General features: G+C 46.3%; 2 protein-coding genes across 2 annotated transcripts; both read left to right on the top strand.

The window, feature by feature from the left end:
- Window positions 1–3,291: 3,291 nt before the first annotated feature.
- LOC141916974 (kinesin-like protein KIF20B) lies at window positions 3,292–7,211 on the top strand. Its single transcript, XM_074809977.1, has 3 exons — window positions 3,292–5,416; window positions 6,762–7,041; window positions 7,155–7,211. Exons 1-3 carry the CDS (start codon window positions 5,010–5,012, stop codon window positions 7,209–7,211), a joined length of 744 nt encoding a protein of 247 aa, XP_074666078.1. The 5' UTR covers window positions 3,292–5,009.
- A 13,451-nt stretch (window positions 7,212–20,662) lies between these two features.
- On the top strand, window positions 20,663–22,135 carry LOC141916973 (tonsoku-like protein). Its single transcript, XM_074809974.1, has 4 exons — window positions 20,663–20,687; window positions 20,960–21,049; window positions 21,430–21,559; window positions 21,886–22,135. Exons 1-4 carry the CDS (start codon window positions 20,663–20,665, stop codon window positions 21,893–21,895), a joined length of 255 nt encoding a protein of 84 aa, XP_074666075.1. The 3' UTR covers window positions 21,896–22,135.
- The last annotated feature ends 3,431 nt before the right edge of the window (window positions 22,136–25,566 follow it).

Here is a 25,566-nt window from a genome sequence, read left to right as displayed (position 1 = left end):
CATCAGCTGCACAAGTCCCGGGGCAAAACTCTTACCAGACCTTGGCAGGAGACATAGCTGTTAGGTAACTGGCAGTCTATATTTTGTTTTAAATACGAGCTTATTTTAGAGTGTGATTGCTCAAGATTACGCCCTCACTCTGGGCTTTCTTACCCAAGGGGCCAAAGGCCAACACGAAGCCCTGCGAGCCAAGCTGGAATTCAAAGCATTCCTGCGAGCCCCGCACTCCGAGAAGTCAGGTCCCACCACTAACACAGGTCCCAGACAAGGTGCGACTGTCCGTCTGTCTGCACACTGTGTCGGTCACACAGCGCCGTCATTGCTGGGATGTGCTGGGGGAAACGGGCACACTGCCTGCCTGGGGCCACTCCAACGGACTTGTGTGCGGGGAGATGTCCCTGTAATTCTGCTCACGGTGCCAGCAGAGTTCGGAGCTGCAGACACCTTCCGAGGGGGATCCTGACGGGCACACCAAGCCAAGCGTGTCACCGCACACACACAGCCTGCAGCGCTGCCAGGCAGCACAGGGGCTGGAAAGGCTCCAAACCTCACAGCCGGCAGCTCCTAAGACCACAACGCATCAGCGCTTACACTGAAAGAGATTCAAAGGAAAAACCTTCCCTCAGCGCCAGGCTCCGCAGGTTTCCCGCTCTCACGGCCGCCGCCGCACGGCCTTGCCATGGCCCCGGCCGCTCCCCGCCACTCGCAGCCCCACAGCAGCACCGAAAAGCTCCCCCCCCCGGCCCCCCACAGCCTTTCCCCCCCGTAACGCCGGGAGTAACCGCGGCCGCAGCGGGGAGAGGCGGGGGAAGAGCCCCCAGCCCCGCTCCCAGCGCCGCCACCCCCAGGCCGCAACCGCCGCCTCCTTCCCTCCTCCAGCGAGGGGCCGGCAGCCCCGCAACGCCTTCCCGGAGAGCCCCCGCCGGGCCGGGCCAGCCCCGGCACCCACCTCCGCCAGGCGAGGGCCGAGCTGCCGCCGAGCTGCCGCCGAGCTGCCGCCGCTCCCCGACGGAACCAACGGGCCCGGCCGCGGCTTCTCCCCATCGGAGCAACGGCGGAGCGCGGCGAGAGGGGGCGGGAAAGGGGGGGAGTAAGGGAGAGGGGGGGGAAGGGGGCGGAAGGGAGGGGGGGAAGGGAGAGGGGAGAAGGGAGGGGGGAGAAGGGATGGGAAGGGGGGGGGGAAGGGAGAGGGGGAAGGCGGGGGAAGGGAGGGGGGAGAAGGGAGGGGTTAAGGGGGGGAGAAGGGGGAAGGGGGGATAACAAAAATCCCCGTAAGAATTCTACAGTTTTAGAGCCGTTTTGTCCCGTTGGGTTCACACATTTCTCACGTTATTAGATAGTTATGGGGGGCTGTTGGTCTTCCAGCCCTGCGATTTAAAGGGTGAAAGAGCATTAAAATACATTTTCAACAGGTGTCTGCCTAAGGCTCTGCACACTCCAAAAAAGTATGGGTTTTTCCCCGTTCTGGAAAGAAAGGAGGGAGAAATACTGAACTCCTAGATGTGGTGCTTCCCTTCTGATCCGTGCGATAGGTGAATATACCTAAACCAGCAGCATCTGGTTTTTTGCAAGGAATGCTCTTAATATTCTCAAGTTACTCGATTAAGCTGTACTGTGTTCGCTTTATTTTCAGAGGGGAGAAAGTGAACAAGACCCAGTGTGACTTTCCTGTGATAGAGCACCAGGGTAAACATGGACTGGAGCTGGGAACAGCAGTGGCAGAGTGCCGGCACCCCTGGAACATCGACCTGCCAGCAGCTGGGCCACAAGTCTGTTCCTTCACTCCTGGCTTTGGTTAATAGAGTTTGTGTAAACGGAGAAGATGTGTACGTGCTCCTCATTGCTACTTCTCTCCAAAATACGACCAAAGCTTTGTATCCGCGCGGCTTTGAATTAGAATTACCCCGCTGGCGCTCTGTGAGATCCTTTTTTGGTTCTTGGGTAATGGATTTACCTGTGGACTGCCCCTGTTCGTGCATTTCTACCATCACTCAACAGGGGCCCTTCCAAAAAACCTTAATTACTACTCCAGAACAGAAGGGAAAAGCTGTGAAGTGTAAACATGATGTTGTGAGGAGAAAATCTACCATGTTGAACTGTAAATCAGAGTAACTGCTGTGTAAATACCATCTTTTGCAGAAGGTCCTACACTGCTCACTCCTAAATGCTTAAAAGAAAAGTTAGTTTTTAGACTCTGCTTTCTGCTGCATCTCTCATCTGTTGATGCTCTTGCAGACTCCGCTGTAGTTCTTAATCAATTTCTTAACAGTTGTTTTGGTACTAAACTTGCTGTTGCTGGACTTCTGGGAAAGGAGCATCCCCTGCTCAAGTTTCTGACACCCCTACGCAAGCGTCAGAGGTGTCAGTGAGTTACTGATTGTTCAGTCCTACAGCACGTGCTGTGAAACTTGGTGTTTCGTGCTGTGTGCTGCTGTGAACTCAGCAGCTTTGGGCAAGGTGGCAGTGCTGGCAAAGGAGAAAAGCTTTTCACTTGAGTGGAAGTAAAATTATTTTAAGTCCACAGACACATATTTTGTGCAGCTCTCACGTTTGCGCTTCCAGCCTTTTTTGCTTCCCTGGCTTTATCTGTGAGCTCACCAGTCTTTCTAGAATGAGGTGAATGAACCAGCTACAGTTGAAGACCTTCAATATTTATCCTGCTTTGCTACATGATTGTGGTTGTCAGTACAGAGCATCTCGATCACCTCTAAATCCTCTTATGAATGATCATACCCTTCTCACTGTAGCTGTTGGGCAAAACTCTGCTACGTTTTGTATCTTGGCACCTTAGATGGCAAAATATGTCTTAAGACATCTCGGCACCTCTCCCTTTTAGTGAAGTATGTAAAATTCATGTCCAGCGTGAGGAGTTTGTAGTATTTTGTCTGATACGTTTTCTTGAGACCACACAACTAGGCTTTCAGAGCAAACCATCTCCCAGTGCTGAATTTTTAATCTGGTAGTATTTAGAAGCATGGCTTTCCAAGCCAAAGTAAAGCTGCTGTTTCCTCTGCCCTAGCAGGAACACTTGATACATCTCATTAGAACAGAAAAGAAAAGGTACAGAAAAGCAGGAGGAACAAAGTGTCCTGTAGAATTTGATCCCTCCTAAAAACAATCAAAACCCCAAACCTGAATGGAGATGGAAACCACCATTGCTAATGCTTCGGTATGACTCTTTGTTAGTGACTCTATAAAACCCGTTGGGTCTGTTCAGAGGATGTCTCCGTGCAGTACACAGGTACCCGTGTGCTTAGTGCTCCCAGCGCGAGATGGCTGCCAAACTCCACCTTACTGTAGCTGCAGCACTCACAGAAATCTGTAGTATCACTTTGGAGTGCAGAGCTGGGATGGCCTAATCCTGCAGTGATAGTCAGGCTTGGTTTTAATACTAAACATACCTGCATGTTACTAAATGGACCCAGCTGGATTCTGAAACGTTTGTGTGAAGTACAGCTGGAGTCAGTTCTGAAGGTGGTGAAATGCATATGATTTTACTGCAGGGAAAAACCAGTCTTAAGCTAATAAAATGTTTATGGAAATTTGGGATCGTGATGGAATGTTGTAGATCTTTCTGGAGAACCTTACATGCGACACATTAGGTGTGGGCGTAAGTAGTTCTCCTTGTATCTAGTTTAGAAACCAACTGAAAAAGGAGAAGGAAGTCCCAAACACTAAGCAAAACACTTGTGCTGGATTTTTAGCTTAATTTTAAAAGTAAGGGCATATTGAGTATGAATGAAAATTCTCAGGAAAGTGTACAATGCCATTGCTTTTCTGAATGTAAAATGGGGGATGGGCTGTATTAAAAGGGTTGTTGGACCAGTGGAAGTGGAAACCAGACATAACTGTGACCGTTATCCAGCTCACAGGTATTACTGCATATTAGTAAAACTAGCTAGATTTTTCTGTAGTGGGGCAGAGCAGAAGGCTGGAGTAGAGCCATGGCAAAATGTTCTTTAAGGCTCCTGAGCACCCCTTGCTGCAAACCACGTCTGTAAGCCGAAGAGGCACCTACTGCATTTTAAACTGCTCCGAGGGGCTTTACTGCAAGACTTCACAATGCCATGTGATATAAGGGTGTGGCTTTCAGCTGGTGACCATTTCCCATATAGTAATTGCTGTTTGGCAGTGCTAGTGACTTGTACTGTTGATGTTCATCATCCTGAGCTGTTGTTGTGGTTTGTTTGGTTTGGGTTTTTTTTGAGGAGGTGTGCAGGAGAGTTGGGAAGATGACTCTGGACCAAAAGAGAACTGAATATGTGAAAGCAAATCATACTGAGAACTATGCAGAAACACTAGCACTGAGGGAAAGAACTGAAACCTGGGAAGGTCAGCTGGCTGCACCTGAAGAACAGTGCAGAAGGGAAAAAACCAAAAGAGAAGAGTTCAGTGGGCAAATAAAACCCTTGAATCTCCAGCTCTCTGCTCTGAAGAAAGGGCTTCTGGCTGAGGTGCAGAACTCCAGCAGTGTCGAGCTGACCATCAGGAGATTGTTTCTGAATTGGACAAACAGAAACTATCAATAGGGAACAAGAAGAAAAGGTGATTCAGCTAAATAGCGAAGTAGAAGGTGCTAAACAAAATATAATTTATAAAGTGTCACTAATTCAAACAATGCAGTCCAAAGTAGGTGAGTTGTATAAATGACACTTGGAGTCTTACGCTACGGATATTGATTCCGTTGATCTAAAGGATTCCTGAGACTCTCAGAAAGATGAGCTGGAGAGAGCTGAACTGAGTCCTGTGTGCATGGAGTCCCAGACTGCTTCCACAGCAGCTCTGGGACAGGAGAGCTCCTCTCACTGCAGTGTTGGAAGCATTTGGGAAGGATGCCAAAACATTGTTAAGGCTTCTCACAAACAAGTCAGCAGATTCAAGAACTACTTCGACGAGTTGAAGACGTAAAGAAGGGACTTGATGATGCTGAGGATTGCAATAAACAACTAAAAATAAAGTTAAATGAGACTGCAAATCAAGATCATCAGTCCACAAAGGAAGAAGATCTTATGAACCAGTTACAAGAGCACATCCAGAAGAAACCCCAGGATTTTGGAAAACAGGCTGCAGAGGATCACAGAGTAATTGCACCGTTTGAAGAGGAAGTTACCGGCTCCGAGGGAGAAACAAGAGAGCTTGAATGGCTCTTGGAGGCTTTTAGAGCTAAAGCTGAGAGCATAGCAAAGTTAGAAGAAGTAGCTAAAGACAAAGAATCTATTCTTTTGAATCTGGAAAGGAATACAGTAGCTCTGCAAGAGGAATGTGCCAATTCAGACAAAAACCTGAAGGAATTAAATGATCAGGAAGCAAATCTAAAGGAGGGGGTTGTGCCCTTGGTGAACAGCTTGGAGAACATGAAACACACCCTTCAAGGAAAAGAGAAGAATGAGGATGAGCAAATACAATCTCTAGAATTGTAAGTAAATGATGAGAGAATTCCTAGCCCTTTGAGAACAGACTCAAGTTAGAACTACCTTCTGTGAACATCCGTTTATTTTGACATCACACACTTGCATGTTTGTCAACTTTACCAACCAAACTGCTTCAGAACTTTTAGTGCCCTACTTGATTTCTGTCTTTGCATATTTTGCTAGCTCTGTTTTCCTCACCTGTTTGTGTATTCTTTCAGAAATATGGCTCTAAATCCTGCAGAACTGTCGTAGGGGGGAACAGGAAAGGATGAATTATTTGGGGATTTCTAATAGCATTATGGTGCATACCCTTTTTGGAGGAAATGGCATAGTTTAATGTTTATCCTGTAACTCGTATAAAAGCTGGCAATGTTTTCTTTAGAAAGGACTGGATGGTAAAAAGGGGAAGAAGAAAGGGAAAAAAAAGCCTAGTAATGAAACAGTAATCAGGTGATTTTGGTAACAGCTGTTCTAGGGGAACACAGTGTAGTGTAAGAACGTGAAGGAGTAATGGGTGTGGGAGAGTAGAACTTCCCCAGCCCCCTCGACTTTTTAAACCTTTAAGAAATAAGAGATTAAATGTATCTGAGAGATTATATTTGCTATGTGGCAAGGAAACTGCAATCCTGTAAAAATGGCTTTAAGATGCTGTGTAGCCCTTCGGACTGGGGTTTCTTCAGTTCCAACATCTGCGGGCGCCTGCATGTGCTCTAAAATACAATTTGGCGTGAAGGTCTGGGGCACTTGGAAAGGTTTTCCTTTTGTGAGACCTTATTTTGTACTGTTAATTACAGAGTTTAAGAAATCTTCTATTAGGTAATTGCGAAGTGAAAATCCAAGATGACTTACTGTAAGCTTTTTAAAAGAAATACGACCATTGAAAAATAAACCCATTAAACTTCTTAATGACTTCGTAGCACTTCATAACAACGGGACTTGTTACAATGTTATTGGTTTTTCTACTTTCTTTTGATTTTTATTTATTTTGATCCTTACAAGGTCTGGGATGTAAATGTCAAGTTTATACTCAATTGATATTAACCTTGTCCCTTTTGTTACTGTGTAAGGACACCTCATGATAGAAACGGTTACTCTACTGTGCTTAAAAACAAGACTTTTAAAAAATTGCACGGTTCAAGAGTGAATCTGAGCGGTTTGTTACTTGAGGATCATATAATAAGTAGCTGAAGTCCCAAAGTAAAATTACAACGCTTGTCATTTAGCTGATAGATCTGCGATTCTGTTCATGCATAAAACCGGCCATCAAAGAGCCTGAGTTAATGTGTAAAAGCTGCTTCTTTGAGACGTGTAACACTCATGTTATTTCTGTCTCTTCATTTCTAACACAAGGCTACGTCAGGATCTTTCTGAGAGCCCTGCCCTTGTACAGAGCTTGGAAAAAGGTTTGCAGAGGAAAGAGGAAGAACATGGAGATTTGAGAGAGAAACTTTCCGATGCCAAGAAACAAATTCAGCAAGTACAAAACCAGGTTTGTAACCCCAGGCCAAATGTTCCTTCTGCAAGTGTGTGTGGGGTTCTGTTGGTAAAAGCTGTTTTCACAAGTCTCAAGCCCCAGCTGTTAGAAGTGGTTCATAACAAGGCTGCGTTCAGCGATCCATTTAGAGTGAGAGTGAGTCTGAAGTTCCATTGCCATTGAGCTGTGAGCTAAAGCCCGGAGGTCAAAACAGGGGTTAGTGCTGACATTGAAGGGGGGAGTAAATTGTATTAATACCCTTGAAAAAGGCTTGTCAGAAGTCGGCTTGTTCCCTAGGAAGGATGTACAGTACAGTGCACTTCTAGCCCCTGGAATTTAGCAAAGATGCTTGCAAAAACGTGATCCTTGATGAAAGTATGTTTTCACTTGGATAACTTGCAGAGATTGTAAAAGGCTGATAGCTAAAGGTTAGCTTTGCTTGTGCATCGTTACAGGTGTGCAGAGTGCAATCCGAGGAGAAATCCCTGAGGAACAAAGGTAATGAACTTCAGAAAATGACAAACCAGTTTAGGAAAGAATTAGAGATCAAACAGCGCACAGTCCTGCAATTTAAAAAGGTATTCTATTCTTTTAAATTTTACTTGCTTTTAATTTTTTTAGCTAATCCAGTAATGAGGCAAATGTTCCAACCAACAGGAGAAAGCTTACAGAAATTGGGGTAAAAACAGGAGTAGCCAGCTGAAGTTAGTCTTAACGGATGAATAAAAGATGTTTACAGAACTTCTCACTGCAGGACCTTGGCAAATTGTTTTAAACAGAGTAATCTGCCTAGGAAATACATACTTAATACCTGCAGGCACCCTGCTTCTGATGAGTGACACTTAGATATGTGTGGTGGTGCAATCCTTACCCCCCCCCCGCCCCTCTTTGTTGGGCTGCTTGGTGCTAGGTGCGATTCCACCCACATCCCCCGAGCTATACTGACAATGTTAACTGTTAACGAGCCTGGCTCCTGCCCCTCCCGATTGCTCGGAAATGGTTAAAATGGCCCATCAACTCCTCAGGGCCTGGCACACCTGTGCCTGGGATGGGGTCAAATGGGAACAATAACAGAGTCACACATTAATCAAATTCTTGTGTAACTGCTGGAAGGCACCAGAAGGCATTTGACAAAAGTCAATTATCTTGGACCCTATAAATGGCGACCACCAGGGAGACCCTTTGAGCTCTCCTGGATCGCAGCGGGCCTGTGACCAGCACCTCCCCTGAGCTGGGACGCCTCTCAGGTACCAAACCCTTAAGGTGTCGTCTGCTCCAGACGGAAGGCCAGGGCGAAGTCCCCCGCTCGAGTCTCAATTATCGCCCGTTGAGGAATGCCAAGGCATTGTGAGTATTTGCTCTAAACTCGAGAGGGAAATTTTCTTTGAGCTAGCTTCTCTTTACTCTGTGTGTGGGTGGGTGGGTGGGTGGGTGGGTGGGTGGGTACGTACCCTTGTTTCTGTGTGTGTATGTCCGTTCTGTGTTCATTCTACTGAATCCAAACACCTTTGTTTCTGTATGTTTGTCCATTTTGTTATGTGCATGCATGTATATATGTATATATAGGTACCGTTAAGTAAGTTAGTGTGAATCTTGTCATTTTAGAATCTGAATAAGTCGCTTTTCTTTCTTTTAGTATTTCTGAATTATTTTATAATAACAAATTGCTGTTAGTTATTAATAAACCTAGATTTCTTACTAAATATTACCGTGTTAATACTTTCATCCGCGACAAATTGGCGTAGTCGGCAGGATGACAAGCAAAATCACCAAATACTTACAAAAACACGGTATCCAACCAAATCCCACCTTCCCAGAGGATTGGGCTTATAATAATTGGCACAACTGGGAAGAGGTAGAAAAACAGTTAACTATTGCTCGAGGTGCAACTAAATTTGGAAAAAATAAAGGTATAATTTGTAAAATGTTGGGAGTGTGCCTGGAAGCTGCCTGTCATGAATGAGAGAAAGTTAATCGTAAAATACAAAATTTACAAGATGAGATTACAGGGCACAAATCCACCAATCTGCTGTTATCGATTAAAATAGAGCAGCTGCAACAGCAACTTAAGGAATCCCAATTGAAACAACAAAAACTGGGGGAACGTGTTGAAATGATGCTAATGCAGTCTCCGAACCCCCCTGATATCGTTCAAATCAGAAAATTAATTGTGTCCCCTGAAGACTGGGATGGTAACATTTGGAGTGATACACATAATGACGACTCAGACGAAAATAATTATTTGCAGCCGCCTGAGTCTCCCCCTCTTGCAGTCAGACCAATTATTAAAACAGAGGAAACAACAGGACCTCGGGGTGGTGTGAGAAGTCGCATCAGCAAAACAACCCCTTTTGATCCAATTCAAATAGCCCATTTACAAGATCGTTACGGCCGTAAGCCTGGAGAAACTGAAACTGAATACCTTTGGAGAGTTTCTCTAAACGGGGGAGATAGAATTTTACTAGATGGCAATGAAGCCAGTGGATATTGGGGTCCTGGTGTCTTTTTGGATGCTGGTCCCAACCCCCCGAATGACCCCCACTCACTAACAAGCAGAGTGGCATATTGGGCTGGTGGCATTGATGCCTTAGAGAGAGGAGAACCTCTGTTAATACCTATCAAATCTCTAAATGACCTCTCTGCAGCTTTTACAAAAGCTGCCTGTATTCAAGCCATGCATCAGCGTAAACCTACTGATGTTCCTCTTTCGGCAACTGTAGCTCCTGCTATACTTAAAGTACTGATAAAAGGAGCCCCTGCCATGCTCAAACCTTTTCTCATTGCAAAACGGGATGAGATCCAGAGAGACTTAAATTATAATGAATTGGTAAATCTAACACAAACTGTTGGAAATAGTGGGGAAGAAGAATTAGAACCAAGAGTATTACCCACTTGGGCAACTTTAGTACATGAAACTGTAAATCATGCCCGAGAAATGGGATGGGATGAAATTCCCAATGAAACAAAAAATATAGGTCGCACTGTTAGGCAAATTAAACAATTGCATCAAAATAATTCTCAGGAACAAAAACCTTCTGACCGACAATCTAGGGGTCAGGAGTGGAGAAATGAACTGTGGAAGCAAGCATTGTCACTAGGAATTCCTAGAGCCGCGATTCAGAGACAGCCTAGCCGCGTCATTCTGAGTCTGATTCAGGCATTTCAAAAAGGTATCGCTTCAAATGCTCCAACCCCCCCCTCCCCCCGTCGCCAGCTCCCAGAGAAAAAAAAGATAACCCTTTCCTCCCTCAAGAGGATCAGTTGCAAAGCACAGGATCAAAAAACTGATAAGGTCCGGACGGCAACTGGGCCTGCCAGTCCGGCAAGTAGAAGCTTATCAGTGGATAAATGAGAACGGCCCTTACATTTTAATTCCAGTTGGTCCTCAAAATCAATTAATAAAATTTTTGATTGATACTGGTGCACAAATTTCAATAATTACACAGCGAGATGCCAATAAGCTAGGCATACGACCTGGCCGGCGAAAGGTTAAAATTACCGGAGTTACAGGAACTAGCACTGTGTGCCAGACAGCAAAAGTTAATTTACTGCTCCCTGGCGAAAAACGTGTAATATCTCTTCGCTTTGCGATCAAGGAGCATTATGAAAATATCCTGGGTTTTGATGCACTGAACGGCCGGACCTGGCGTTTGCCAGATGGCAGTCTGTGGTCTTTTGGCTCAATTGCCAACCCCAGCCATAACAAAAATCAACAAACTGCCACAGTGCGTGTACTCCGTGCAGCTCCAGCGCTTCCCGAATCAAAAATTACTAATGTCCCACAGTATCCAATTTCTGCTACAGCACGAACTGGAATTTCTGAAGTAATTGCGGATTTAGAAAAACGGCAGATACAATTCTCCTGTCTGTCCAGTCCGCAAACTAGATGGGAGGTGGCGTTTAACAGTCGATTATCGGCGTTTAAATGCCAGTACAGCCCCATTGACAGCGGCAGTTCCCAACATTGCAGCTTTAACTGCTACACTGCAAGCCGCTGCACATCCTTGGATGGCAGTGCTAGATGTAAAAGACATGTTTTTCATGGTCCCTTTAAGGGAAAAAGATAAAGAAAAATTCGCATTTACATGGGAAGGTATCCAATATACCTTTAACAGACTCCCACAGGGATATAAACACTCACCCACAATTGCCCATGCTGCACTTGCTGAACTTTTACAGACAGTTTCACTCCCTGCAGATGTAAAACTGTATCAGTATATAGATGATATTCTAATCGGAGGACCCTCTCCTGACAAGGTGGGAGAAGTGGCAGCAACAGTTTGGCAAACATTGCATGAAGCAAAAATTGAAATTCCACCTGAAAAATGTCAGGGACCAAGTAAAGAAGTGAAATTCCTGGGCACTTGGTGGACTGCTGGAAGTGCAGCAATCCCACCAGATACTCTAAATAAAATAGAACAATCAGAAATGCCCCAATCTAGAAAAGAATTACAACAGCTAATGGGCACTTTAGGATATTGGAGAAAACATGTACCTGGATTCTCCATCATTGCCCGCCCACTTTATTCACTTTTACGAAAAGGAAAATCGTGGAGATGGGATTCAGAACATGAAGAAGCAATTAAAACTCTAATACTGGAATTAAAAACGTATCAATCCCTAGGACCTGTTCATCCTCGTGACCCTATTATAGCAGAATGGGGTTTTGCAGAACATGGTACTTATTGTAACTTATTTCAAATTGGCCCTGATGGGCCAAAGAGACCTTTACTGTTTAGCTCAACTGCATTTAAAGAGACTGAACAAAGATACTCAGAGTGGGAAAAGGGTCTTTTGTCTCTAGTCCGTGCAGTTAAACAAGTTGAGAAAATACGTCAAGAACAAGCTGTTCAGACCAGAGGTCCCTTTAATTTATTAGACACAATCCTAAAAGGGACTGCTCCCCCAGAGGGAATTGCACAAAAACCTACAATTAGAAAATGGTATGCCTATCTAGTGGGTGTGGCAGATGAAATGCAATTAAGTGAAGGACACACAAAAGTTTCTAAATTACAAATGCCTATTAATACTGACCCCCTAGCATTACAACAACCATTCAAACCTTCACCAATTTTAGATGCACCTCCCTTCACTGAAGATTCACCAACCGAGGGTGTCTGGTTTTCTGATGCCTCGGCAAAAAGAGTGGATGGTAAATGGCAATATAAAGCTGTTGCATTAGAAATCAAAACAGGCAAACAAGTTATTGAAGAGGGTGAAGGCAGTGCTCAAGTAGGAGAGTTAAGAGCAGTTGTTTTGGCAGCACAAAATGAAGCAAAAGCCATTTATGTAGACTCTTATGCTGTCTGGGCAGGTGCCACACAGTGGCTTTGTCAATGGGAAGCCCTAAACTGGGAGATAAATAAATCACCAATCTGGAGAACTGAAGACTGGCAATTACTATTGACCATAGCCAGAAAAACACCATTCCAAATAGGATGGGTAAAAGCTCATGCTAATGACAATAAACCAGCTACAAATTGGAACCAAAGGGTGGATGAATTGACAAAAATTAGGAAAATAGACATTGAAGATTCCTCAGACCCCACATGGTATCGACTAGGAGAATGGTTACATCAAAAATTAGGCCACACAGGTCGAGAAGCACTTTACTTTTCAGCCCAAAGCCGGGGATGGCCTCTCAGTAGGAAAACATGTGAAACCATCCTCACTGAGTGCCCCCAGTGTAAATTAAAATTGCAGATGGACCACCCTGCCAAAGCACCACCTTTACACATTAAAGAGGGGAAAACTTTGTGGTCTACTTGGCAAATTGATTACATTGGTCCTTTAAAATCCTCTGCTGGGTACAAATATATTTTAACAGGTGTAGAAATAATATCTGGACTCCTTACAGCTACCAAGTGCCAAAAGGCTAATGCACAGAATACTATCCGAGGCCTTTCCTCATGGTTCTCAATTTTACCTGTCCCTGATTCTATCCAGAGTGACAATGGCTCACACTTTACTAGTAAAGAAGTACAGGAATGGGCAAAGCAAAAAGAAATAAAGTGGGTATTTCACACACCTTATTACCCACAATCTAATGGTATAGTTGAACGAGCCAATGGACTGCTGAAAAAATATCTTAAACCACATGAAGGACAATGGGACAGACGTCTTTCTGAAATTTTACAGCAGTTAAATAATCGGTATGGTCCCTATGGAAGTCCAATTACTCGAGCCTTCTTAACACCTTCTTCAGAAACAAACCTAAATAATGAGCACACCTGGTCCTCAATGAAAGCAGGACAGCCTGTGATGGCAAAAATACCATCTGTAGGAACAATACCAGTAACCCTGGTCAAGCCACGAGGATTTCTAGCATGGGATGCTATTGATAATAATGGAATAAAACATAAAATCAGTACTAGATGGATTTATCCAGCATCCTAAGGGGTAACCTGTTCAGCTTTCCCCCCCCCGCCCCGCCCCGAGACCGTTCTCTTTTCTTTCCTTTTCAGAAATAACCGACTCCACCAACGACAATGTGGAAGCAGACACCATACCCAGCAAGTCCACCAGTAGCACTGTGGGAACAACCCTCATCTTCAATATGAGACTCTTCGCAGCATTGCACCTACCCTTTCTCTCCCTCACCATCATACCTCGATTGCTACAACAATGGTGTCTATATGGCTTCTTCTTCTCTCTTCCTTTTTCTGCTCATGAGAGTAAAGGCACTTACAATGGCTCACACATCAAATCCTTGGGATCTTGCATTACTGAGATACACTGGAAGCATCAAAACACTACAAGGCAGGTCTAATTGGTCAACTTTCCTCACTACACAGAAGGTGACAGGATTATTGCATTTGTCCTCACTATACGCAATGCCTCAGTGTACTACATACACCCAATCCTTGCATTAGGACTAAATCACAATGGAAACATACTCTGTCCCTCAGAACATAAAGTATGGGCCCACCAGAAGGAGGGGAAATGCCAAACAATTGATGTAAATGCGTGTACTGTGCGAGAAAAACGAGGCTTCATTTGTGAAAGAAATACTCTTGAGGCTCAAGACATTTGTCTTGATACTGAACAAAACATTTGTCACTTTGAGATCCACCCAAATGAAACCCCTGAAAGCGTAGTCATATATGTTGGAAAAGGATGTGTTTGCATGCGAACACTGTGATAGACAGTAAACTGTTTGTTCATCAAATTCCATTGAAGATACTGGGAGCTCGTGACATGTTATTCCATAAACTATGTTGGCCTAAGCTTAATCTTAACTATTACACTGTGTAACGACTAACTGACTGTAAGTGCTTATCTAAGTTGAAATGCTGAAGCAAGGACTCCTACTAGGCAAAAGACTGAAAAGAGGGAGAAAGGGAAGAAGGACAAAGGGGAGAAAGACAAAGGGAAGAAGAAGAAGAAAAAAAAAAAGGGGGGTAGTGTCTATATTCTGTAAGATATAAACAAAGACTTTGTGAGCCACTCTCAGGAAAGTAGGAAATACGAGAAGCTGGTGACGTGAGGAAGACCCGGATGGAGCGACCCCCTAGCTGCAAAGTGCGCAGACGCAGGATACACCTCTCAGAGAGACCCGATAACGGAAGGCGGAGGATATAAAAAAGACGGACCCTCGGGAAGTGGGTGCGCGCCGTTGGTGGAGCAGGGACTCCCCGGCCGCCCAGCGCTGTTTTGCTTATTGCCGCTTGCTAAAATAAATAATTGAAATTTAATTTGTCCTAACTTGCATCATTTTGGCAAGATAGTCTATAACAAACACGATGTGATTCCTTATTAATAGATGGTACTGTCCATACGACTCCTCCAACATCCTGACTTAATCGACCTCCTGCAACAAGCACAGAAAACTGGACAAAAGACTCTCATCACGGTCCAACATGATATAGAAGAAATACATCAAGTATTAACAAGATTCAAAAGGAATGGAGAACATCAGTGGTGGGAAAGCTCATCTGGATGGTCACCCACCACAACAGGACTGTTTAATTCTATGTTCCACCCAGTCATGATTTTCTTAATTCTAATTCTAATATGTTTACTGCTCATAATTGTATTGTATATTAAGGTTTGGAGGATGGTTAAACAGATTACTCAGTTACAGAAGTATCCCCATATGTACACCATCCCAAAATAACTTTTTTTTCTTTTTGAAGCTAATCAAACACAAAATTTCCTTCAATTGTAATTGGATTATGGCATCCTCTGTTTATAGGCATAGAGGCAAGAGGCAACCACACTGCCACTCTATGGACAAGATAAATTGACTTTAGTCACGGGGTGGATTGTGGTGGTGCAATCCTTACCCCCCCCCACCCCCCCCCCACCCCTCTTTGTTGGGCTGCTTGGTGCTAGGTGCGATTCCACCCACATCCCCCGAGCTATACACCAGTCTGTGGAGATAAGGACTGACAATGTTAACGAGCCTGGCTCCTGCCCCTCCCGATTGCTCGGAAATGGTTAAAATGGCCCATCAACTCCTCAGGGCCTGGCACACCTGTGCCTGGGATGTGGTCAAATGGGAACAATAACAGAGTCGCACATTAATCAAATTCTTGTGTAACTGCTGGAAGGCACCAGAAGGCATTTGACAAAAGTCAATTATCTTGGACCCTATAAATGGCGACCACCAGGGAGACCCTTTGAGCTCTCCTGGATCGCAGCGGGCCTGTGACCAGCACCTCCCCTGAGCTGGGACGCCTCTCAGGTACCAAACCCTTAAGGTGTCGTCTGCTCCAGACGGAAGGCCAGGGCGAAGTCCCCCGCTCGAGTCTCAATTATCGCCCGTTGAGGAATGCCAAGGCATTGGGAGGATTTGCTCTAAACTCGAGAGGGAAATTTTCTTTGAGCTAGCTTCTCTTTACTCTGCGTGTGTGTGTGTGTGTGTGTGGGTACGTACCCTTGTTTCTGTGTGTGTATGTCTATTCTGTGTTCATTCTACTGAATCCAAACACCTTTGTTTCTGTATGCTTGTCCATTTTGTTATGTGCATGCATGTGTATATATGTGTATATATATAGGTACCGTTAAGTAAGTTAGTGTGAATCTTGTCATTTTAGAATCTGAATAAGTCGCTTTTCTTTCTTTTAGTATTTCTGAATTATTTTATAATAACAAATTGCTGTTAGTTATTAATAAACCTAGATTTCTTACTAAATATTACCGTGTTAATACTTTCATCCGCGACATGCGCGTCAGCAGCTCGGTTCCCCACGAGCAACTTTATCCCGGCATCCTGCAGAATTTGGCAAAGTCACGGGTTTAGCAGATTTAGGCCACGAACTCCAAGCAAACTGTTTTAGCGACGGGTTCTGCACTAGCTGCGAGGATTTGGCTCAGAAGGGCCGATGAAATCCAATGACCGCAAATCTCTCCTTGTCCCTCACAAAAGGCCAAACAAAAATCACTGGAAAAACCTGAGCTGGCCACGGGTCTTATTAAGAATGCCAACAGTTTGAAATCAAGTTGTAAAGCGAGTATCCAGAAAACCAGGCTGCAGCCTGCTATTGGTGCTTTAACCCTTCCCGGGGAGTTCTCAACATTTTATGTGGGCAACATCGCCCAGTTATCTGTAATCTGACACTTTCTGTGTCCGTTCGGTATAACAGGGTCTGTTTCATAGACAAAAACACGACAGTTTCTCTGGGCTAAATGGCCAAAGTCTCAAGAAATCTGGGAGATGCGCCTCGGAAAGCGCAGCTTTGTATTACCTGCGGTGTGATCGACAAAAAGGCGAAATTGTGTTTTTTCTTATTCTTACGGTAATTGTCTGGAGCCACGGAAGGTCAGAACTTCATGGCAAGTGTTTCTTTTCACGTGTTAGACCAGAACTTCTTTCCCAGAATTCCTGGAAGTTTCATTCCAGGGTGCCCTCCTCTGTCTCATGATCTCTAAACGCTTCTGAGCTGCTCACCCCGCTGGGGGTCGAGACACCGAGAGCTGCTCTGTGGCCAGTCGCTGTCAAATATTTCATCACCTTCACAAATCAAAAAGCAAATCCTATTTCTGGGCTGATTTTGTACAGCTTCAGCTTCCAGCAACTGACTCTCCCGATACCTTTGTCAGCAAAGCTGGGAAGCTCTGACATTCACTCTCCTGGGTTTTATATTCATATAAAGTTATGTTAATATTAACTAAAAACATCAACCTGCAGCTTTTTGTATTTCAAATGCAAAAATAAAGATTGTGGGTGGTGGGGGGGGAGGAAAAAACAACATCCCCAGCCCCTCCCCGCAGCCGTCACTGCCGCGATTTGGCCAAAAAAGCGGTTGGAAAATGGCAAAAACCCAACGAAACCAACACACACACGCACGCAAAAAAAATGAAAATAATATTGAGTTAAACCTGCACGCACCGGCGTCGACAGCGTCTGATGGTTCCGCGGCGGTGACGGGGCGCGGGGGTTTGGGGGTTTGGGGGGGCCATGAGGAGCGTTCTGTACAGCGGGGCCTCCGGCTGTTTTACTAGTAGAATGAAAAAAATGGGGAATTTTCCAATTATTTGGGGGGGGGTTTGTGAAGGTTGGGAAATGGTGAGATCCCGGCGGGGGCCCCCCCATGCAAACCGCCCTCGTCCCCCCGCACCCCCCCAATTAAAAACGCGGCGCTGCTAACGAGGTTGGCGCCGAACTGGGCCCGGGCGGCAGCCGGCCTCTTTTCCTGGAGTCTTTTACCAAACCTGGAGGGTTTGGTTGGGGGTGTCTTACCAAAATTGGAGGGTTTGGTTGGGTTTTTACCAAAACTGGAGGGTCTGGTTGTGGGTCTTTTTTACCAAAATTGGAGTGGTTTGGTTGGGGTTGTTTTACCAAAAGTTGAGGTTTTGGTTGTTGGGTTTTTTACCAGATTTGGAGGGTTTGGTGGTTGGGTTTTTCTACCAAAATTGATGGGTTTGGTTGTGGGGACTTTTAATGAAAATTTGGGGTGTTTGGTTGGGGATTTTTTACTGAAATTGGAGTGTAGTTGGAGTTGTTTTACCAAAATTTGAGTTTTTGGGGTTTTTTTTACCAAAATTGGAGGGTTGTTGGGGTGGGGCTTCTTTACCAAAACTGGAGGAGTTTGGCGTGCTTTTTTTAACCAGAATTAAAAGGTTTGGTTGTGGGTTTTTTTAAACCAAAATTGGAGGGTTATTGGAATTTTTTCACCACAACTGGAGTTTTGTGGTGGGTTTTTTTCATCAAATTGGAGGGTTTTTCTCACCCAAATTGGAGGGATTGGGGTGTTTGTGTGCCAAAACTGGAGGGTTGTTGGTTTGGGGTTTTTTTTACCAAAATTGGAGGGGTTTGGGAGGGGGGATACCAAAATTGAAGGGTTTGGTGGTGGGTGTTTTTTTTACCAAAATTAGAGGGTTCCAGTTTTTATTTTTACCAAAATTGGGGGGGGAGGGGGGGGGGGAGGGTAGCAAAGTTGAAGGGGTTGGTTTCTCCAAAAACTGGAGGAGTTTGGGGATTTTTTAATTTTTTTTTTTTAACCAAAACTGGAGGGTTGTTGGATCGGGATTTTCTACCAAAATTTGAAGGGGGTTGGGGGGGGTGGGGTGTTACTAAAATTGGAGGGTTTGGAGGGTGTTTAACCAAAACTGGAAGTGGTTGGGGTTGTTTTTTCAACCAAAATTGGAAGGTTGTGGGGTTTTTTTTTACCAAATTTGGAGGGGGGTGTTTTTGGGTTCTTTTACCAAAATTGGAGGGTTGTTGGGTTGTGTTTTTTTACCAAAATTTGAAGGGGTTTAAGGGAGGGGTGTGTGTTACCAAAATTGGCGGGTTTGGGTTTTTTTTTACCAAAATTAGAGAGTTATGGGGTGTGGGTGTGTTTAACCAAAATTGGACGTTGTTAGAGGTTTTTTTTTTTTTTTACCAGAATTGGAAGGTTTTGGGGGGCTTTTACCAAAATTGGAGGTTTTTCTTTTTTTAACCAAAACTGGAGGGTTTTGTGCGATTGGCGGGACTGCCCTCCCACCTCGTTAGCAATTTTATTAATAATTTTTAACGCATTAAACGGGGGGGGGGGGCGTCGCCCCCCTCCTCCCACTTGGGGACGCCCCCGGGACGTGGCGGGGGGAGCGGGGGAGCCCCCGCTCGGGGGTGTCCCCCCCCCGCGGGGGGAGGCGGGCCCGATCCTGCCCCCCCCGGGGGCCGAGATGGGAAGAAACCATCCAAAACTGGCTCGGGGGGGGCGGGGGGGAAGTTCGGTCACATGGGGCTCTCCCCTCGCTTTTGGGGTGCCCCCCGCCCGCCCTAATTAGCGCTTCCCTGGTCTGTGGTAATTAGTGATGGACTGGGGGGTAAGTGGGTGCACTGGGCTGAGGTTACTGGGGAAACTGGGGGCACTGGGCTGGGGTTATGGGGGATGCTGGGAGGATTTAGAGGTATCCTGGTGAAACTGGACAGACCTGGGCTGCAGGGTGGTGGTGGGTGTAATAAAACATATATGGTATTTGTTGTTCAAATCTCAAAGGGAAAAAGAAGTTGTAGTCAGGACATCCACCTCCACCCCCCAGCTCCCCGGGGCACCGTTGCCTTCGGGGTGGGGGCAGCTGAACTCCCGCTGCTGGCTCCAGCTGGGACAGGGCTTGTTCCCGGGGCGCCATCAGCCCGACCTGAGCAGCGTGCCCAAGCCGAGCCCTGGAGCAGTGTCGCGGAGCCTGGCCCAGCATGAGGGGCGGGGGGCAGAGCTGCCCCCTCCCCAGCCATGAGGGCCCGTCCCGAGCACCCAGCTGCCCCAGGGGGGTTGGGGCTGGGGCAGGGGGCACGGAGCGGCCCCAAATTAGCGTTTAGGTTTCTGCTCAGAGACAGGTGGCAGTAAACTGTCTCGAGGGGGCTCTGTGCTGAGCCCCCCCCCTTCTAACCCGCTCATACTTGTAACCACGTTCTGTTAATACCAAATTGCGTTGTACCTAAACTATGTTGTGGCCGAACAGTTTTGTAATTCTCTTATGTAAATAAGAAATAAGATATATGTGTATAGTTGCTATTGTTAAAATCAGTTGTTAGAAGGGAGCTAAAATGGCCCCATCTTCAAGCCACTACACAAACCCCTGTGCTGAGTCATCCCCCCTTCTGTGACAGAAACCGGAGAAAAGCCCGCGAAAACCGGAGAAAAGCCCGGGAAAACTTGTTTACACCTTTGCAGCCCCCTCAGGGTACGCCCGTCATGAATATGGATGAAGCCTACACTATAAAGGGACTCGGTTCTGCCGGGTCAGGTGTGTGTCTTGGTAGAGCAGAGACTCCCGGCACACCCAGCGCTGTTTTGCTCACTCGCCGCTTGCTAATAAATTTATTATTGATCACTAAAAATTGAGAAGTGGTTGTTTCCCACTAAATTACTTTTAATCTATAACAGTGGGGAGTACTGGGAGGCATGAGGTGGGGTATACTGGTAGCTGCTGAGGCACACTGGGGGTACTGGGAGCACTGGGCCGTGTGGTGGCAGGGCTGGGATGGGGGGCACTGGGAGTACTGGGTGGGCCATTGGGGGGACACCAGCCTGAGCATAAGGGGGGATACTGGGGAGCACTGGGAGCCACTGGAGTGCACTGGGAGCACTGGGTCCTTCCGCCGAGGTGGGGGTTCCGCCACACTTCCCGTCATCCCCTGCGCCGGGCGCCGCCACACTTCCCGTCATCCCCTGCGCCGGGCACCGCCACAGGCCGGGCGCGGTAGTCCCCGCCCCGGGAGGCGGGTTCATCTCCCGTATTGACCAATGGGAGCGGTTGTCTCCCGCCTTTCCCCGCTCGGATTGGTGGAGCGCGGGCCAATGGCGGCGAGGCGGGCGGCGGGCGGCTGTGGGGGCAGCGGCGGGGGATGAGCGCGGAGCGGGAGATCCGCCGTGAGTCTGGGGCTTCCCGGGGCCCACACGGGGCCCCCCAGAGACCCCCCCCTCGGCCCGGGGCTCCCCAGACTGCCCCCCCGCCTCGGAGTCCCCCAGAGACCCCCCGGTCTCGGGACCCCTCAGGCGGCTCCTCACACTCCCCCGCCCCGCGCCCCGGTTTCCCTCGCGCTGCCCCGGTCCCTCGGGGGGGTGTTGGGGTACACGCAGGGTGGGGCACGGCTGTGTGTGGGGGGGTCACACCAGGCTGAATCCCCCCCAACCCTCCCCAGAGCTGCAGAAGGCGAAGGCGCAGCGCTGCGGGAACCTGGTGGAAGAGGCGGCGGTTTGTAACCGGCTCGGCGAGATTTTGGCCAGTCATGGTGAGTCTTCACGGCCCCCCCACAACCCCCACCCCGCTTTTAACCCCCTCCTCAATTCTAACCCCCCCGGTTGCCATCAGGGCGCAATGAGGAGGCTTTGGAGGAGCATCGGCAGGAGCTGCGGTTGCTGGAGGGCGCCGGCGATGACTTGGGCTGCGCCCCCCGCAAAATCGGGGAGCGCCTGGCCGAGCTGGAGAGCTACGAGGCAGCGCTGAAAGTGGGGCTCAGAGATTTGAGGGGGGGCACCGAAACGCTTGGTGGGGGGCGCTCAGCTCTCTTTTTTTCCCCCTTTCCAGCACCAATGGCAACACTTGGAGCTGGCCCGGTCCCTTCCCCGGGGAAACTTCAACAGCTCCCAGCATTTTTTTTTTCATCTGCAGGAAGCGTGGCACACCGGGAGATAACGGAGATGAGGAGCCAGTTGTACCTCAACTTGGGTTTGGTCTACGATAGCTTGAAGGAACCGGCTAAATGTGACCACTACATCAAAAAAAGCATTTTTCTCTCGGAGTAAGGGCAGGCAGGGTGGGCAGCGAGGGGGTTTTTGGGGCAAATCCGGCAGCGGCAGCGGCTCCATTTGAGGGCAGGGTCGGCTCTACGAGGATCTTTACCGCACTTACTTCAACCTGGGGCACATCCAGCTGCGGGAGGGTGAACACTCCGCGGCTTTGCGTTGCCTGGCCCGGGCACGCGACTGCGCCCGGAATTTGAAAGGGAAGGGGATGGAGAGCGGGTGCTGTGGCAGCACGGCCCAGGTGGGTGCTTATTGGGGGGCTCAGGAGCTTTTTCCCGGGGTTGGGTGCCCCCTGCTCATGGGTGTCCCCTCTGTCACCCAGGTCCTGCTGAGTTTGGGGAATTTTGCGTCCGCCAAGCGCTCGCTGAAGCAAGCTTACGTGCTGGGCTCGCGGCAGCCCTGGCAGCGAGACCTCGTCCGCTCGAATCTCCGCTACGGTGAGCCAGTGATGGCGTCCCCGAGGGCAGGACGATGTCCCCAAGGGGGCTATAGAATGCTCCAGCTCTGCCCTGTTCCCCCCTCCCCTAATTAAATTAGATTAATTTCCACTGTTCACCAGCACTGGACAAAGGTTCAAATTCCTCATTTCTACAAGAATTACATGGCAAACTGCATCAAAAAAATCTTAATTTCATAGTTACACAGTGATGCCTAAGAGACTTGACAATTCAAAACAGTATTAGAGAAAACACAATAATGAAGAACTTCATTGTTTGATTTTTAATCAAACAGATTTTTGTAATAATTGCCATGTGATCGCAGTAGGTACACATAGAAAGCTGGAGATATCACTCTCACAAACGTAGTCAATAATTATACATAGTTTCAAGCTGGGCTGCAAAAAAATTTTACTGCCCGAAGGGGCTTCTCTCTTGTGGAAAACAAATGACAAATTATTACTTCCCTTATCAAGTTACAGAATCATTCATCTGAAGTACTACAAAGCACACGAGTAAACTAGCAGAGGGGAAGAATAAAAAGGAAAGGAAGCAGAAACAAGACAGTGCATCATATGAATAATGGGATATATTTTTCCCTGTTACCGAGTTAAACTTCCTTGTACACTCACTGTTACATTGACTGTCAGGGTATTACTGGATTTTTTTTTTCCTGGGATCATTCACATGTGAGTCAAGGATCGGGGTGACATCAGCAAGCCCATGTCAGTCTGCGGGCGAACTCAAAGTACTTTTCAATATTGACTATCTCGCCCCTTACTTCTCCCTGTCCCCACCACACACACCATACACACAGCTGTGCACGTACACAAAGATGTGTTTGTTTCCCCTTTAGGAACATTGTGCCTATGTATAAAAGGTGTTATACCACAGCCAAAGTACATACACGTGAAAAGAACCATGTGCTGGCACTTATTACATGAACCAGCTGCCAGTACAACCTATTGCAGTGCTAAGCCAATGCGCAATGATTCAAGGATACCCTTCTGAACTCTGAAAGGCAATTAAGTATGACAAGAAATAAAACTCACCAAGTGAAAATAATAAGGTCCAGAAAAGTCAAAGCTTTGCCTTAAATAGAATAAAATAAGCAGTAATTGATGGTCACAGTTCTCTGCACACCTAATACAGAGGATGAAATTCCTAGGTTCCACAGAATAATTGCAACCTATTCCTTAAGCCATCACAACCACCTCTCTCTCTAGAGCAGTCATCCCTTGCAACCTTTAAGGTAAATTCATCGATGTGCTTATAACGACTTAACAGCTAATTGTATTTTCCTAAACTTCTTCAGAGTTAGCAGCTAAATAACACAGGGGGTTCATGTTGAAGAAACAAATTCAGTGATGGCCTGTATCAAAAGATTAGTTGGGGGGGAAAAGCCCCCTTCAGACACGGTGAGAAGGAAAAACCCCCTTCAGACACGGTGAGGAGGCCAGAATAAATAAGACCAAGTGCAACGGAGGTGTTATTTTTAACGGTGGTTCCTCTGAACATCAGCGAAGGGTCCACTGCAGTGCCCACGCTCCCATGGCTCTGTTTTGCTGGTGGTTCATTTCCAGAGAGGTTTCATAAGGCAGGAGTGGGTAAGAAAAGGGACCTACCGAGAGAAAAACTAGCACGGTCCTCAGATCTAAAGGTTCAAGGAGTTTCTGTGACTAAAAATTTATCCTAAGACAGCAATTTAGAAAAGACTGTCAGCAAAACAGTCACTTTACTCTGAAAGGAACTTTTTCTACAATTTTTTTGGGGGAGAAAAACCTCCAAAAAGACTTGGAGCACTTCAACACCTGCATCTATAAACTGTGTAAAGGAAGCGTAAGCTTCACTTATTTTTTGGAACAACAAAAAGAATCCCCAAAAGCCCAAGCCCTTGGTTAGAGGAGCTGCCTTACAGAAGAATTCCTGAGTTTTTCATTTCTTTGTGCAGATAAGCACATACCAGCAGCCCTCCCAGAAAGAGATGGGAGGACACACACACGCCTTTCCTTCCTGTCACTGGGCAAAGGTAAGCACCTCAGCTTTAAGTTTTGGGACTCCCGCGAGGGCGCAGGCAATCTGAACCCCTCTTCACTCCTAACAGTTTCCTCTAGGACATCACGTAAGCCTGTCCTCCAACCCCAGCTCCCCTCAAACTCTCCCTAGTTTTAAGTTGAGGAAAGACAAAAGACAGACTAGTACTTCTCTGTGGAGTCTGCTTCTGCAAACCTTTGCGTTGGCTGGAGACGGCTTCTCTCGTGAAGTGCCCAAAGTCACCTACTCCACCTTTTGAGAAGCCACTTAATGGTTTCAAACACTGACAATCCAACATAACAGCAGCCATGAAGGACATACCTACACAGAAGTGCTCAGAAACATGTTTAAGCAGCATTACAAGATCAGTAATCACAGCATATTTCATGCGCCATTTGGAGACGTATCTTAAATATGTTCTGTCTCAAAGCCAGACAGTCGTGCTGCAGTCTGTGTGTTCAGCAAGCACTCCTGGTAAGCGTCTCCATTACTCTGTCACATCTGGTGGCCGTTAGTACATCTGAAGGCTTGTGGAACAAGAAAAACTACACTCTCTTTACACAAAAATTTTATTTTACCACACTTGAACTAACACCCTGATGGATTAGCACAAAGCTGCACTAAAAGGGGATCAAAAATATGGCGCTGTGTCGCACCGCAGCATCCTTCTACCACTCGGTCAAAGACAAATTGTCTGCACAAACAATTGTTTGTCGTATGAAAGCACACTAAAATAAGACAGGGTAGCCTTGCTAAGTATCTTAAAGTCACTTCTGATATAATTTTGGATAACAGATCTAAACAATGGGAGTTTCACTAATCTGTTTTTGTTTCTTACACAGTTGAGACTATCGAGCAATCTCTTCATTAATACCAAGCAGAAATTACTACTGTGATAGTAACAACGGTCACTGGTAAATGAAAGCAAAGCAGTATAAAGTACAGCAAAGCAGTCTTGCAACAACAGTAAATTCTAACTTTTATCCCATTATTGGGTTTATACTGACAAGGAGTGTTAAACAAACCAGTAACAGCAGCTTCTTTACAGCAGCCGTTTAAGAAAACTGCAGTGCTAACTTAAGGTTGTCACTAGAGTGAACAAGTGACTTTTGCAAAGTATTAAACAAAGTGTGTTCTGAATAGTATACTACAGGCTTTGTCTAGGATGCAAGTTCATCTCTTTGTACAACATAAAAGCAAAAATACTTAATTTAAAAATGTCATCTTCTGAAGTCATTCATTTCAAACAGCACACCCAGTCTCAACACTAAGCATAAAATCTCTTTGTCAATTATAGTATATTCTTGTGGACTCTTGTTTGATGAAGCAATAAATTTGTTTTACCTGACTCAATTTGTACATGATTCTAATGTTAATTTCCATCTTCTGTGTCATTCAGCACAAAGCACCTACCTTCTACACAAGCATTATCCCGGATGCCACTCCATTAAACTCATTAACCCAGCCAAATTAAGCCCAGTCAGCAGCTGGATGGAACAATTCCCAGGAACACCTAAACGCTACTTTTGAAT

Source organism: Strix aluco, chromosome 33 (genome assembly GCF_031877795.1).
Source record: "Strix aluco isolate bStrAlu1 chromosome 33, bStrAlu1.hap1, whole genome shotgun sequence".
Classification (NCBI taxonomy): Eukaryota; Metazoa; Chordata; class Aves; order Strigiformes; family Strigidae; genus Strix; species Strix aluco.
This window is presented reverse-complemented; position numbering and strand designations above follow the sequence as displayed.